A 16,357-nucleotide genomic window follows, 5' to 3' on the forward strand; every position below is an offset into this window, starting at 1 on the left:
AACTTCTGAAGATTTTATTATAAAATATAACCAACAAGGCTTCAGAAACATTATCCCAGCCAGGCAGAATTCTTCATGTGGCTTCTGTTTCTTCCTTTTTATACTTCTCAATAAAATGCAGGTTCTGTGGCAGTTTCAAACACCCCAAGCACACTTGTGCACTTATAGAGAGATGGAACAGGAGGGTAACTTTTAAATCACTAAAACCTGGTAGTATCAGAACTGTGGATAAATTGAAAAATGAAAAAAAATCATTAGAGTGTATTCCAAATAAAATACTAAAAATTCAGAAATAAGATTCTTTATAGTAGGAGTCATGCCCAATTTAGACCCACTGAATACATTCATTACCAGGAGTGTCGCTAGGACAGTAATCAAGTGTATGGTGATTAGCAGAATAACTTTGATCCGGGATTTCACTTATAAATTTGCAAATCATTAGCATTTGTCATGGGCCAACCCTGGGGCTTGTATTGCATGTTTGTAGAACTGTTTGCTCTGCCTTCTCTCTCTCTGCCTCTCTACCCCACAGCTGTCAGTTCCTCAGATTGATTCCCAAAGGGAAGAACATTTGTCAAGTTATATTTGTGGTTTATCTAATACTTCTTCATATGCCCTCTTTATCATCTTTCATTAGAGACTGTCAAAATTAAATTGTTCCCCTTCCTTTAATACTATCTTCCCTAAATTATATGAAGAATATAACATTCAATTTAAAATGGAAAATGATATCAAAAGAGACAAAATAGATTTGTCTCAGAAGCACATATCGAGTAATAAGAACAAAGGAAAACACTTAAGTCTTAAAGCCCAAATGATTTGGTGCTTGGGGGGGTGAAGGGGACAGAGAAAACAACACATTATTACTTGTTCCCAAATTATCTTATGAGCAATCACGCACAAGAGGTTAGGAGGAGACCATGTAGAAACTCACTCAAAGTGAGTTGTAGTTAAAACTCTGAACCCTACACTTACTTTCTTACAATTGAAGATTTTGGAGAACATCTCATTTTCCCTCAATAGTAACTCCCTTAGACATAGAAAAGATCCTTGAAAAGAATCTTAGCATGAACTGATTTATAGAAAATAAAAATTTTTTAATCTGTATAACCTTTTCCAAACTGTAAAAACCACATTGGTGAAAGGAAAAAGGTAGAGGCCTTGAGGATCTTCAGGCCGCACTTCGGATGATCTGCTCCACTATTACTAAGGACTTGAAGCGGAGGTAACCGCACGCGTGCCTGGGAGGGGTGGCCTCAGGGTTAAATGAGAGAACGTCTATAAAGTGGCTCACATGCAGAGTGCAAGCCCATAGCAGGCATATGGTGAGAAATATCTTCTCTTTCCTTCCCTCTCCAACCCAACCCTCAGGCCCATACATGAAACACTACTTAAACACTCCCCCCTAAATACTTCTACACACTAGGGACATAACAAGAAAATTCAACTTAAGTCAGAAACTGATTTGTGAATGCATTACAGGAACATGCCATTAATATTATTCTAATGTTTTAGGGTACCCTTAGATGATCTCAGAAAGGGAGAAAAGATGACCGTGATGCCCCACCAGTACTCTTCTTGGATCTTCGTCAATGAGAGGACATTCCTGACCGGGTAACTATGTATCTGTCTCATATGTTATTCTAGTCGCCAGTCATTTGTAGATTACACCCCAGCACTATGTCAACCTAAGCATGACAGGTGATCCATAAGATCAGTAATATGAATCACCAGTTGAGACATTAAGTAAGTTGAATGAAGATGTTCTTAGAAACTGCTAAACCATGCCTTTCATGGAGCAATCCCTCGTATTTCATAAAGGGCGGTCTAATTTCACTAAAGGCTAAATTTCTGTTAGTAGTTGGTACAGTTCTCAGGAGCAGCATTAAGTAAAGGATCTGAGGCTACTCATAAATGATTTATCCAAAGAATTAACCCAGGAACCCAACACAGAGCTTCCTGTCTTCTTCTCTCTTCTTTGTCCTCAGGACACACTTCGTTTTTGCTGTTTCCCTCCGAACATTAGGTTATGCAATGTGGCCAACAGCCCCAGCTGTTTCCTTATACACAGCAAATAGCATCCTATGTTGCTTTTGAGAATAATAAAGTAGGGACTTAAAGATTGTAAGAGAAAAGATGAGAAACTGAACTTTGCTGAGCTAGAGCAAAAGCTGAGTAAGGGAAAGATTAAATGCTAAGAAAAAACAAGTGGCGCTGGAACATGACCCATGTCTTACAAGGAAGACAAACAAAGCCAAATAGGAGAGAGAGAGGAGATGTAATGACGCAGGGCTGGGAAATAGGAAAGCACAGGGAACATATATGCTCAAAAATGGAACGAAAGCCACAGGTGCAGGAGAGCATGAAGTTCAAGAAGTAAGACGAAGACATAAAGTGAAAGTTAATGGAGTCGTTTATTCATTCCTCCAATACTAACTGCTCCCTGCGGAGAGGCCCTCTTCTTGATCCTCTTGATCACTATGAGCACTCAACAGGGAGCCACACAAAGCCTTTACCCTCATGGGTTTGCCTCCTACAGAGGAATAAGTAGTCCCCCCTTATCCATGGTTTCACTTTCTGCAATTTCAGTTACCTGCAGCCCGAAAATATTAAATGGAAACTTCCAGAAAGAAACAATTCATAAGTTTAAAATTGTGTGTCATCCTGAGCAGTGTGATAGAATCTCACCGTCCTACTCTATCCCACCTGAGGCAAGAATTATCCTTTTGTCCAGCACATCTAGGCCATATAGGTTCCCCACCCACAGGTCGCTTAGTAGCTGTCTCAGTTATCAGATAGACTGTCACGGTTTCTCAGCGCTTGTGTTCAAGTAACCCTTATTTTACTTAATAATGGCCCCAAAACACTAGATTAGTGATGCTGGCAGTTCAGATATGCCAAAGAGAAGCCATATGTGCTTTTATTAAATGTAAAGGTGAAAGTTCTCAACTTAATAAGGGAAGAAAAACATTTTTATGCTGAGGTTGCTAAGATCTGGTAAGAACAAATCTTCTATCCATGAAATTGCCTAACTTATAAATTAAACTTTACTATAAGTATGTATAGGAAAAACATAGTGTATATATAGGGTTTGGTACTATCCGCAGTTTCAGGCATCCAGTGGGGTCTACGAGTGTATCCCCACAGATAAGGGGGACCTACTGTACAGTCAATATGTTAAATAAGTGAGTAACTATATATGTTATTAGATGCTGAAAGGTTTGAAGAATAAAAATAAAGCAGGAAAGGGAGTATTGAGTGCTGGGAGTGGAGAGCAAGCCGGGTGAAACTCCGTATAAGAAGCCAGGGAAGTCCTCAGTGAGGAAGTAACATTAGAATAAAACCTGAAGGAGCTGAACCAGCCAACCGCAGGTATCCGGCTGGGAGCATCCAGGCAAAGGGACAGCAAGTTCACAGACCTGAGGCAGGGCAGAGGACGCCAGTGTGGAGAGGGGAAGGGGAAGGACCGCCCCAAGAAGGTCCCCCTGCCACATTTGCGTCCCCCCAAAGAAAATGACAGAAGGAAGAGCGCTGCCTCCAAGGCCGCAGCCGGGGTCTACACCAGTGTCCCCCTCTGCCGGTGTGCCTTCTGCGCAGGGAAAGTTTAACGCGCCAGGAGGGGGTCACGGGAGCAACAGTGCGGAGATAACGCATAAACCCATGTCCGCGTTTTCCTGTTGCTCACCCCTGCCTGCCTCGGGTCGGCCGTGAAGTCATGACTCCCACCTGCCCCAAGGGCTTTGCTAAGCTACTCCTGGGCCACCCCTCAGCCTCCAACCTCTGAGGTCACGGCCATTGTCCCTTAGCTGGCTGCAGCTGTGACGCCGAAGCTGCACCGCCCGAATTCCTGAGGAAAGCAAGGACCTTTCTCACTCAGACCTTTAGATTTGCTCTTGTGATCGGATTAAAATATACTCGAGACAGGTACTAGGTAACTTCAATCCACAGCCCCTGTCTGCACAGCCTGGCACCAACCTCTCCTCCCAGACCAAACCTCAGGACAAATGTCACAGAGAAGCTCCTGTGCCCTCCCTGTCTCCTGTCTGCCTTAGGCGTATTTCTAGTCTGGTTAATTCCCATTTGTATGCATGCCTTTCTCTTTATTCTTCTGGTCTTTTCTCGGGAACAATTTTCTTCCACCTTTACCGAGCTCCTAGTTTGGTTCTGAGATTGGTGTGAATCTCACTGTGGCCATGGCCAGCCAATGGTAACTCCTGTCCTGGATCACCACATTCCCTTCTTTTGATCATCTGTGTAGTCACAGAGTGAAAATCATGAATTTTCGCTGACATGACACCCATTCCATACACTGATAGTAGCCAAGTCAATTTCTGTTTCTTTTGTAATATTTTATTGTTTCCCATTCTCAGCTATTCACTTTCCCCAAGAAATTGTCCCTGAACTGCTCTGCAGTAAGATTTTAATTAGCTTGTTAATTACTTGTTCTTTTAAAATATTTTTTGTTCAAAAAGTATTTGTTCTTTTAAAATATTTTTCCAAATTATGAAGTATGATTATTTTGAGAAATTATTATATTTTACATATTTATATAATTATAAAACTGAGAAAATATGGAAACATAGAGATTGAAAAAGTGAAGATTACCCATAATCTCACTACCAGGGAAAAACACACACTGCGTAATTTTGGCTTACTCCCGTCTCCTAAGGATTTTATTTGCCACAGTTGAGATCATATTGTATCTTGTTTTACACACCTGGCATTATATTAGAAATACTTGTATTTACCATTTAAAAATCTTTCTAAAGATGATTTTAATGACACTGTAGCACTCAGTGATCTAGAAGTATCATAATATAATCATTTCTTTAATTTTGACCTTCAAGATGGCTCCAATTTTTTGAATACACAAGGGCTAGTTCACAGAAGTGAAATTACTGGATCAAAGAGTACAAATAAACCTAATGTGATTGCTACAATAATTAGCTTTCTAAAAATGTTTGATGAGTGTTCTCCCTCACCGACATCTTACGTCTCCCGGCTTGTCTTCATTGTCTCCCACCAGCTGGTTTCCTGAGGCAGAATGTAAACACTCTGCGGGTAAGCTCTCAGCATCTTTTGCACCCTGTTTCCCAAGGTGCGGGACCTGGATGATTTTAGATAAAACATAGATCATTGATTTTTATTTGAAAACTTATGGAAAATCTCAGAAAAATATAACTAGCATATGAAATTTTTGATTTCACAAACATTATTGCTCATGACAAATAAAAACTTACTTAAAAGAGGGGTCAATTAGAAAAACATTGACAACAGATGATACTTGGGGTTAGCCAAAATCATGAAAGCGGTACATGAATAATTAGTTTGAATAGCAGGGACACAGCTCTCAGCCAGAATATATTCATTACTTTCCTTCAGAATAGCCTTAAAGTCAATACTCTAATTAATTTTTTACCTCTGAAAATATTTTTTTATAAATACTTTCTAATATAATCAGGAATATAAGAGGAGAAAGGAAACTAACAAAATTTGAAAACCTCTATGCCTTCCCATTTTATAATTGGTTTGCAGGAAACTATGTCATAGTGAAACTGCATATTTTGGGGGAGGGTATTTCCAAAGAAAGATCTGTGATTCTAGTGACTCTTATTTTGTGTCACTAGAATTGATTGAATTGAAGGATTTATAGTTTATCTTCTATAACCCAAAGCCCCTTTCAGGCCCTACTATCCATGTATTAATTGCAACTCCAGATGGTAAAGTAAAATATTACAGCATTTATACCAACACCTGACTTGATAGCTTTTCTCAGAATGTGGTCCCTGAGTCACCTGCCTCCAATCAGATGCTTGTTAAAAATGCAGATCTGAGCCCTGGCCAGTGTGGTTCAGTTGATTGGAGCCTCCCCTTCCTGCACCAAAATGTCTTGGGTTCGATTCCAGTCAGAGAACATACCCAGGTTGCGGTTGGATCCGGGTCAGGGCGCACCTATGGGCGCAGCAGAGCAATGATTCTCTCTCACATTGATGTTTCTCTATCTCGCCCTCTCCCCTCTTCTCTCTCTAAAAAATCAATTTAAAAATTAAATTAAAATTTTTTAAAATGCAGATCCTGGATTCTACCCCAGAACTATTTAGATGATTCTGATGCATAGTGAAGTCCACTGCTCAGAGTAGGAAAGGATTAATGTCTGAGGACTGAGGACCACCTGGATAAACAAAATTCCTGGTGTGTGGGGAAATCTTTACAAAATAGTAGCCAGAAATGATAATACCACTGACCGCCTGTGATATCCAACATGTCACAAATCTGGCAAACACCTCCATTCGTTTATTCACTTAACAAGTAGTGATTCAGCTCCCATTCTGTATTGGTCATTGTTCTAGCAAACAAGACAGAATTACCAACTATTGAGGGGTTTTTCTTTTTCTGCGCAGAAATACACAAAAATAATGGAAATTAATAGGAAAATAGAACCTGCTTGATGGAAATTTTGGTTAATTTAGCAAATTTCATGAGAACTACATGTGAACAATAAAATGAGAGATTTTAATATTAATAGCACAGTAATCAGTATAAAATTTATGTCTTACTACTGGGTGAGAATTCTTTGAGTTTAGAAACTTTCCTGGGTGAAGGGTGTTGGTATAAGTTAGCTCATGCTCAGATGACTAAGGTTCCAGGTGCTGTTTCATTGCCTGGGGTCATCACTTTGGTTGCTTCACACGGTAAATATTCTAAGTGAGCTGAGTTTAAAAAAAAAAAAAAATTTCCACATGGTTGCTTTTGAAGTACTTTCATTTTAGGTCCTAGGCTGAAATCAGGGCACTTTAGAGGTGAGTAAATGCCAACCAACCCTGTGCTTAAAAAAGGTGCGAATTCAGTTTTCGAATGCTGATCAGGTTTCACTCTGGGAACCTGTTAGACTTTCTCCTACTTAGGAACCTAATACAAACCCTTGCAGGCTGCAGCTCTTCCAACAGCAGCCCGCAAGGCACGTGTGCATTCCTGTCCTTAGTAAATAACGTTAATTAGCATGATGTAATAAATTTTAGCAGAAAGTGCATTATTCCAAACAGTTTCTTTTTTCAAGCGTGTTGGCCTGCGCCCTTTGCTGGAACAAAGGAACCAGCCACCTGCACCTCTGAGCACAAATTCAACACAAAGAACCAGTGTTCAGAGGCTTCACCTACCTGGCTGGTAGAGCCAGAGGGCAATATTTGCCCAAGTTCACGGCCAGGGCCTTCTTTTGAGCAAAAGAACTGGAGCAAACACTGCGTGCCCCAGCGTGCCCTGCAGGTAGGTTTGTGAAGAGAGGGTGCCACTTTGCTGAAGTCCACTGCCTCTTGTCTTTGAGAAAGGATAAGGGAGAGAGCCAGTTCCCTCAGACGTATTTTTATACAAGTCAGGATTCTAAATTAGCCAGGAGCAAAATGTTTGAGGGATGTTTAGGACCAATGTTTTAAGAATGAGAATTTGTTTCTATGTGGGGATTGTTTTTAAAAATTTATTTTAAAATTCTTATTATTTATGTTTAATGACCTAGCGAAACAAAAGAAATTTTCATTAGGAGAAATCGGATGTCACATCTATTACTGTCACAAAAAGGTCAATAATGTCCCCCCTGATATGTGAAAAGGGTCATTTTTAAGCTTTCTTTATATCAGATATTTTTCAATGAGCATATATTGTCAACAGTCATTAAGCATATCAATATGACTGTTATTCCCAATAAAATGAATTTACTCCACATTTACCTCTTTCATTACTTCAGTCTGTTGATAAATAATAAGATCATCTATCTGTTTAAGATACTCTGAAAATATTTCAATAGAAAGTCTGATAAAATAAAAATTCAAAGACTCTAGATATATGTTAACTTGTGGAGTTTACTTGAATTTCTGGATATGTTAGCAACACCGGTGAAAGATATTTTTCCCTGTATAAATAGGTTAAGATTTAATTTGCTACATTTTATCCCCTAAACAAATAATTACTGAGAGCATACTATAAGCCGGAAGCTGTACTAGAAGCTGGGGTGCAGAATTTTGAGCAAAAACAGACAAGGGCAGCCTCAAGCTGCAGATCTCCAACGTGAGCCGCCGTCAGAACCGCTGGGATTGCGTCGCAGGCTGAGGACTGCTGGGGCCTATTCCCAGGGCTTCCGACCCAGCAGGTCTGGGTTGGCGTCATCATTTGCTTGCAGGCGGTACGGATGCTCCTGGTCTGGGAATCACACTTTGAGAACCACAGGTCTGAAGGCCTGATAACAAACTGAGGTTAAGTGTTCCAAAGGAAAGGAGCCCAGTTTTAGGGAAGAAAAAGGACCTCGCCTAAGCAGGGGGGCGGTTCCAGAAATCTGAAGGAGGGGGAGCTAACAAGCTTGAGGGGGTGAGCAGGAGAGAGTCCCTGACACCGGGTGTCAGCCCCAAATCTTTATGGCCAGAGGGAGCACGGGTCCAGCAAGTGCAAGGTACCCAGTGGGGCCAAGGTGCAGGACACAGGGAAAAGCATCTTCCGAAAGGAGGCTGAAGAAGAGAGACCAAGCAGAACTCACCTGCTGCGATGACGATTAGGGGTTTTTACCCCAAGAGCAATGGGAAACATTGCAGGACGTTAAACAAAGCAGATGATGTGGTATGTTCTGGATGCTCTGCACAGAGTGTGGAGAATAGTTGGAGGATGCCCAGAAGCGAAACAAGGAGTTTGCTTAATATGCATTTTTTCAAATGTAAGGAACTCAGCGGTCACGGTCCTGGTAGCATCACAGAAGAGGGAGGTGAGGGAAGCTCCTGGCTTGAGCTCTCGCTCGCAGGATGGCCTCGAGGATCACTGGCCACCTGCCGTGTTTCAGACACTCCTGTAACAGTCCCAATAGTCCAAGAAGCTGAAAGGCAAATCAGTAAAATAACTGAAAGACTTAATGAACAGAATAGACAGATATCGTTTCTCCACCCCAAAGGAGCAGGGGGCAGCAGACTGCAGTCCAGGCAGCCACCCTTAGCAAGCACGCGACGCCCAGCTGCTCATACACAAAGGGTGTTACTTTGCAGCCGGCCTGCGTCTGTTCCAGTAATGACTGGTGCTGCGTGGCTTAACTGTGTTTACTTTTCAACTAGCTTTAAAAAAAAATCTATAAGGCGTGTATTAGAAAAACCTGAAGTGAAAGTTTAACTCATGGAAATATGAGAAGCAAGATCTCAGTAGAAGTTAGAGCTCAGTCTCCCTGCTCCAGTCCCTCGTCTCTCCACCCAGCCCCGAAGCTAGTCCAGTCAGCTCCACTCCCAAAGCCCAGCCACTTCTCTCCACCAGCCCAAGCCCACCACTACCTCTTTCCTGGACAACTGTGTCACCTGCTTCCATTCCCTGTCCCCACGGTCCATTCTCCCCCAGCAGCCAGAAGCTTCTTTACAACGTAAGTCACAGCATCTTGCTTGAATCCGTAGAGTTTTCTATTGCAGAATCCTCACTGTAAGGAGTCTCGAGGGCCCAGCGTGAGCTGGCTGGAGGATGTTTAGAGCCTCATCTTGGACGACTTTTATCGTCTTTCTCACCTTCAACCATGCCAGGCTTTCATAAACATCTTTAGAAGCCAGACCACAGAGGAAAGAGAATACATAAGTGTCTGCCTTCATCTGAGGTAGTTGGAAAACATGCTAGTGTGTTAAAATATCAAATACTGATATTTACCCTCATAAAGGATTCTCTTAAAAATCAGATGTCAGATCTAGAGCACATTCCTGTTTTCTTTAAAAAAATAGCATTTTAATAACTGATACAATCCTCCTTTGTCTCTCCCTTTTAATCCCCTTTTCCATGTCTTAGCAACATCTAGGGACATTGTTCTGAGTAGCTAAAGCCTCTCCCTTAAACAGTGGAGTTTGCATAATCAATAACATTCTGGGCGTTTTTCTTTGCATTATATCTACTGACTAGCCATCACTTCATCGCTTCAGGTTTCTTCTCTTTTTTTGTTGTTGTTGTTAATCCTCACAAGAGGGTATTTTTTCCATTACTTTTCAGAGAGAGTGGCAGGGAAGGAGGGGGGGAGAGGGAAACATGAATGTGAGAGAGACACAGGGACTGGTTGCCTCCCACCTGTGCCCCGATCTGGGGCAGGGAGCGAACTGCAACCCAGGTACCTGGCCCTGCCCGGAATCAAACAGAACCTGCCGCCCTTCAGTGCACAGGCAGGCACTCTAACCACTGAGCCATAGTGGCCACAGCAAATTTCTTCTTAATCCTGTGAAATTAGCCTGGCCGACTGTGGCTCAGTGGTTGAGCATCGGCCTAGGATCCAGATCTCGGTTTGATCCCTGGTCAGGGCACATGCCCAGGTTGCGGGCTCCACCCCCGGTTGGGGCCAAGCAGGAGGCAGCTGATCAATGACTCTCTCATCAGTGATTTTTTTTTCCTCTCCCTCTCCCTTCCTCTCTCTAATACTAATAAAGATATATATTTTTTAAAATTATCAGCTGTCAGTACTAAAGAGGGAGCTAGGGTCTTAAGCTAGAACTGTTTGGAAGAACGGAGCCAACAGTCACAGGCACCCTCGCTCCAACCAGCAGCAGTAATTAATGGTACCTTAGCAAAATTGCCAGAAATGTTAGAAACCCTTACTTTTCAAAAAGGGCAGCCCCTTCCAAGGAAGCCGGAAGAGAGAGGCAAATTTAGAGCTCCCTGGTACTTGAGGGTTGGCATTTTTACTTCAATCAAGATAGCCCTCCCCTTTCCAGCTTCTCAGTTTTCAAGCTGTTGACCCGATCCCTTCATTTGCAATGGAAATGTAAGTAACCTACTTGGCTAGCTGGGGAAGGCCTTCAGGCACGTGTTGAAAGGCCTTCTTTCCTCTCCCTTTGAGCCAGGAGGTGAGGCCAAGGGCAAAAAAATACCTGGGGCTGCGGCTGCTGCTGGAAAAGGGCTGCCTCAGTTTGCAGTTTCTATCCCAGGCCTCAAGTTGGCGGTGATGAGGGGTGCAGTGGGCTGAGAGGATTCTGCTGCTGCTTGCAGACGTCAGGAATATGGAGTGATGGTCTTTCTCGGCAAACTTCTTACCGATAAGCCTGTACTTACTCTCTGTTCTCCTACTTCCTGGTTCCACCTTTCCCCAGACATAGAGGTGTTTATATGATGTTTTTATGGAAGTAAAATTATGAAAACATTTTGAATGCATTGCACACTTATTATATAGAATTTGGGAGGTATACAGAACTACAACACAAAATTAAAAATCACAACCTTAATTCCCAGTAAATGATCAATTTGTTACTGTGACATGTTTAATTTATAGTTATTTTATAAAAACACACAGTAAGTTTAAGTTGTTTTTTTAAAACTTTTTAATAGGAAAAACAGCAACTGTAAGAGCATTTCTTTTCCGCCTCGGTTTTTCGCCTCTATGAAGAGACTCTGAAATGCTTTAGGTCCTGCTGTGAAACAAGGCAACACACACAGGGGAACTTTGTTCCTAATGCTGCCGTCCGGATGCAGTCCCATGGCTGCCCGATTTGGAGCCTGAACATTTTTCAGCACGACTCTGAGAGGCAGAAGTAACACAGACTCGGGAAGCACGGCCAAGGCCAAATATGCCTGTGGCGGCCGCGTAGGGCTGTGTTTTCCCCTGAAGTTGATCTCGTGTCGTGTAGTGGTCCCTGAAGCCTGCGTTGGAATGCAGCGTGCAACACTATTTCTGGCTTGCCTTCAGTGAGTCCAGACTAAGAGTCGCTTAGTGAAGAATGGGACAGGGTTTTTGTTTTCCAGGAAAGGGACCCAATATCCACTTAATTATGCCATGAATCACTAGTGAAACAAGAGAGGGAACTCTTAGTACAACTAGTATTTAACATCCATTCTGTCTGTACAGGGCGTAACTCACTCCTGCACGCCATGCTGTCCAATATCCACGCCTATTACAGTTTTATAAAATCGGATACAGTTGTTTCATCCAGGCAGCTAAGTAGCGTGATAAGATTGAGGAACTCCTTGTTGCTAAGTCTGTTGGTGGTGGCGAAAGTCAGAATGTGGGTAATTCCCATCTGCTGAGCAGCTGCAATGCAGGCCACAAAGTGCAAAGTACACCTAAGCATTTTACAGTTGACCACTATTACTCATTGAAACAAGCCGGGAGCCTTAAAGGAGCAGGAGCCCGGGGCTCGCTCTGCGGGCCTCCTCTCTGTCTGTCACCCCGTGTTAGGCCTCTCCCTGGCCAGCACTCTTCCAGGAGCTGTAATGGATGATTCCGGGTGCCCGTCAGCATCTGCCAGCATCCTCTGTCTGCACCGCCAGCGCACAGTGCCAGCTTCGGTCCTGGGGAAGCTTATGAGTCCGTGTTCATTTAGTTAGATGTTCAATTTGCCATTCCTTAGTTTTGTAAAAACACTATCCAGATTATATACTGTGATGTTTTCTAAAACAAATCCAGATCTTAGAAAATCAATTTCTTATGTATTGCACATAAAGTATACAGCCTGTTTAAGCCTTGCATCTACTTCTTGAGTATCCCTGTTGCTTCTATACACTGGAGATTTAAAAACTGAGAAGACTGGATATGGAATCCATTTCTTATCTCCTGTGTTATAGCTTTGTTGGGGCAATTGGACAGTTGCTAAGCAGTTTCATTTGGTTGGGTGAATTCTTTGGGGGCTCAGAGGGAAGGGTGCTCTTCTTTTTGGGGATCCTTATGTAACATTTAAGTGTACCCTAAAAATCTATTTACAATTACCATTGACAAGTCACTGTATATATTAAATCAGTGTCCCTTTTCTTGACTAGGGACTGCGTAGACAACACTTGGGTGGTTACCTTTGGGTTTCCTAAACTTTATACTTATTCCAGGTCTCTTTAGTGCTGTAGCTCCTCCCGTCTACGTGGAACCTCTGATCACCTTTCCATGGAACACGGTCTTGCTCCTGCACCTCTGCCCAATCCTGTTACAATGGCCCCACTCATCTTGCTGCGTCTTGTCCTGTCCTGAAATCTGTTTTCCATAAGTTCCCTAGTGGCCCTCACCATCATCATGTCTTTTTTTTTTTTTGGCCAAGAATCCCCAGTAGCAGCCCATTACCTGCAGGGTGAACTCTAAGCTTCTTAAAATGGTTGACAGTGTTCCTGTCTGCTCCGCAGTTCATTGCTCACCACTCCCCATTTGACAGGTTACACTCTTAGAATCCCAACTCTGAGCTTTCTCCGCAATAACTATAGAAAGAGCTACCTGTCCTTGCTAATGTGTACTTTGCCCGGCGAGAGTGTAAGCTCCTCACACTCTTCAGGTTCCATTCTCACCCTCCAAAGTTTGCTGCAAATCTATTCCTCTAAGCTCTCATCCACCCTCAGAATATGATCCAGGAGGTCAGGGTTCGATTGCCAGTCAGGGCACATGCCCGGATTGCAGGTTTGAACCCCATTATGGGGCATGCAAGAGGCAGCTGATCCATGACTGTCATCATCGATGTTCCTGTCTCTCTCTCTCCCCCTCTCCCTTTCTCTCTCTGAAATCAGTAAAGACACATAAGAAAAAAAAGTGCCTCTGGTTATGTACATACAGTTAAAATGTGATGATCTTTTAATATTTGGAATGCACTCACTGTTGCTATAGTTCACTTCTGAATTTTCTTTGCTAATTCCTCACTTTATTGCACCATTAACTTACCTAATTTTATCTCAGCACTATTCTACTGACAATCCAATATCTTTCAAAGTGTCATTAGTAGTCAGAAAGACCTTGCCTTTGGTGAAAAAGTATGGAAGACTCCTGTGGTATTCAGTTACCCGTGTTACACATGGTTGATAGCTGGCTGACTTTCTCTGTATAAACCAGATAATACATATTTCAGGCTTTGTGGGCCATCTGGTTTCTGTCACAATACTCAGCTCTGCAGTTATAGCAGGAAAGCAGCCATAGACAACAAGCCAACAAATTAGTGTGGCTCTATTCCAATAAAACTTTATTTACAAAAAACAGATGGCCCAGGACCACAATTTGCCAATCCCCTGGGTCATTTGGAGGCTTATTTCTGTGGAGGAAGATTGAGTGAGGTTTTGTTCAGATACAGAAACATTTTCCAAACAGCTTGTTCCCAGAGAATAACCTTTCTAATTATACATAATCCTGAGGTAAACACTTTGAAGGATGCTCGTACTATACCTTATTGTGCAGTTTTATCAGAAACAGAGGCTGAGGGAATAAATTATGTGAGCATTCATTTGCTTTAATAACAACTCTCACAGCTCAGCACATCAGGAGTTGCATCCCAAGTGAGCCAGGACTTTCTGCACGGTGCCCTGGCCCTCAGTAATGAGAGCTGTAAAAGTGCTCACCATCTTCACCAGTCCTGTAATTTTTAGAAAATATCCCATAGCAATGACTTGGAGGGAACACAATCAGTGTGCTCGGTGACATTTAGAACAGAAATACTTATGAACACTAAAATTCTCAAGCAGCCCAGCTGGGAAGTGGGTAGCATGCAGGAATTCTGCAGACGGTTTTCATGTGACCGTGTGGCATGTGTTCTGATCCTTGGAAATGTGCACATGAGAAACGACAAGGGAGAAAAGTCAAATGGAAAAAGAATGTTTACATGATCTCAAACATGTAAAAATTAACGTACACGGATCCTGTCGTTCGATATTCAGTATTTATTGAATAAGAGCCTACTCTGAGCGAGTCTCTGTTCTGCACACTTGGAAGGCAGCAGCGAATGAGACAGACCAACGCCTGCCCTCGCGCAGCCGAGGTTCTTATGGGACAGAGACCTGTTGGGGCTCAGGGGGCTATTAGTGATTGATGTATTTGGAAACTGAGTATCATGATATTTGTCCTCTATAAAACTGCTTATACTTTTAAAAAAGCCTTTCCCTTTCTTTGGTATGTTTTGGTTTTTCTTTTTAGGAATAAAAATTTCTCTGATCGCTTCATTCAACCAGCATTTGCTGAGTTCTTACTATGTGCCGGGCTCTCTTCCAGGCTCATGAACAAAACGTACAGTGTGAACAAAACATACAGACTTACCCGTTCTCGGGGAGCTATAGCCTAGTGGGGCAGACAGAATAGAGGAAAATATTACAAATATTTTAATACATAAGAATGTATAATTATATACTGTAAGAATGTAAGTAAAATATAGACAAGGTTAGATGGTGACTAAGGGGCAGAAGCAAGGAGGAAAGCAGGATACGAGTGTTGGAGAAGACAGTTTCTAGACTGGGTAGTCAAGGAGGGATCCTCGAGAAGATGGCTTTTGAGTAAATGCTTTTTAACACTGAGCATGCTAACATTGTGATGGTGTGGGGGAAGAGCATTCTGGGCACAGGGATTCTGAGGTGACCATGTGCCTGGAGTGTTTGAGGAGCAGCAAGGTGGCCAGTGACCAGAGTGTCGTGAGTGAAGGAAAGAGAGGGAGGAAATGAGATCTAAGCTTAACGGCAGACCAGTCACTGGAAGGGTATTGGCATTTATTCTAACAATGAGAAGTTTTGAAGAAAAAAGAGATATGATCAAGCGGGCATTAAAATAACTCCTGCTGTTGAGAATAGACAGCAGATGCAGGGGTTTTTAGGAGACTGTTGCAACAGCCTAAGTGAGCCACGACAGCTGGGACGAGCGGAGCAGGTGCGGTGAGCGCCTTGGCTGTGGCAGCCCTGAGAGGTGGAGGGGAGGCAGGAAGGCGGTCCCCTTGTCGGGGCCCATCTGCCGCCAAGGGGCGGGTACGGGAAGCGCAATGTCAGGCACATTCTAGGTGCTTCTCTCAGGCTGGTTAAATGTTCAAAACTAGGAAGGAATGTAAAGCCAAATTTCTATTTCATGGCTGCCTTCTACTATAGAACACTCTCTTCACCATTTTTGTCGTTTTCCCTTCTTTGGTTATTTATTTATGAATTATCACCTTTAAGATTTATTTGTGTCCTAAGAAGCCTTCATTTTTCAATGACCTACATTAAGTTAAAATGACAGAACAGCAAAGATTCAGTTGAACCATTTTTTTCTGTCTCATACTTTTAGGACCTGGAAGCACCATTATTGCCTTTTACTGTTAAAGAGCCCAAGACTGATTGTAACTGAATGTAATTTTTTTTTTAGGGAACAACTTAATTCTTTATTGAAGAACTATAACATTTTTTATGCGAACCAGGAAAATCTGCATATTTCATGTGGACAGGTAAGTCCATAAATGAAATACAGTTGATTCACAGAAAAAAATTCCATAGAGGTACAGAGGAGTCAGGATGAGTTGGACTTCATAAGCCAGCAGCACAAATGGTCTGTGAAAACAGGTTAATCTTTAAGTTGATCTCAATTTTTTTTAAGTATATCACAAAAATCCCACTCCTGGGACATCAGTAATTTACCAAGCATTTTTGGAGAGATAGAAAAACATTTAAAAATAACTTTAATGAC

General features: G+C 42.3%; 1 protein-coding gene across 1 annotated transcript in view; it reads left to right on the top strand.

Moving 5' to 3' along the window:
• The first annotated feature begins 1,426 nt into the window (after window positions 1-1,426).
• The window catches only part of RASSF6 (Ras association domain family member 6), a 35,441-nt gene continuing 20,510 nt past the window's right edge, over window positions 1,427-16,357 (top strand). Inside the window, exons 1-2 of the mRNA XM_016209626.2 lie at window positions 1,427-1,614; window positions 16,040-16,118. Coding sequence (XP_016065112.2) covers window positions 1,550-1,614; window positions 16,040-16,118 — 144 coding nt within the window. The 5' untranslated portion in view covers window positions 1,427-1,549. The remainder of the gene's footprint in view (window positions 1,615-16,039; window positions 16,119-16,357) is intronic.

The sequence above is a fragment of the Miniopterus natalensis genome, chromosome 1 (assembly GCF_054644295.1).
Source record: "Miniopterus natalensis isolate mMinNat1 chromosome 1, mMinNat1.hap1, whole genome shotgun sequence".
In the NCBI taxonomy this organism is placed as follows: domain Eukaryota; kingdom Metazoa; phylum Chordata; class Mammalia; order Chiroptera; family Miniopteridae; genus Miniopterus; species Miniopterus natalensis.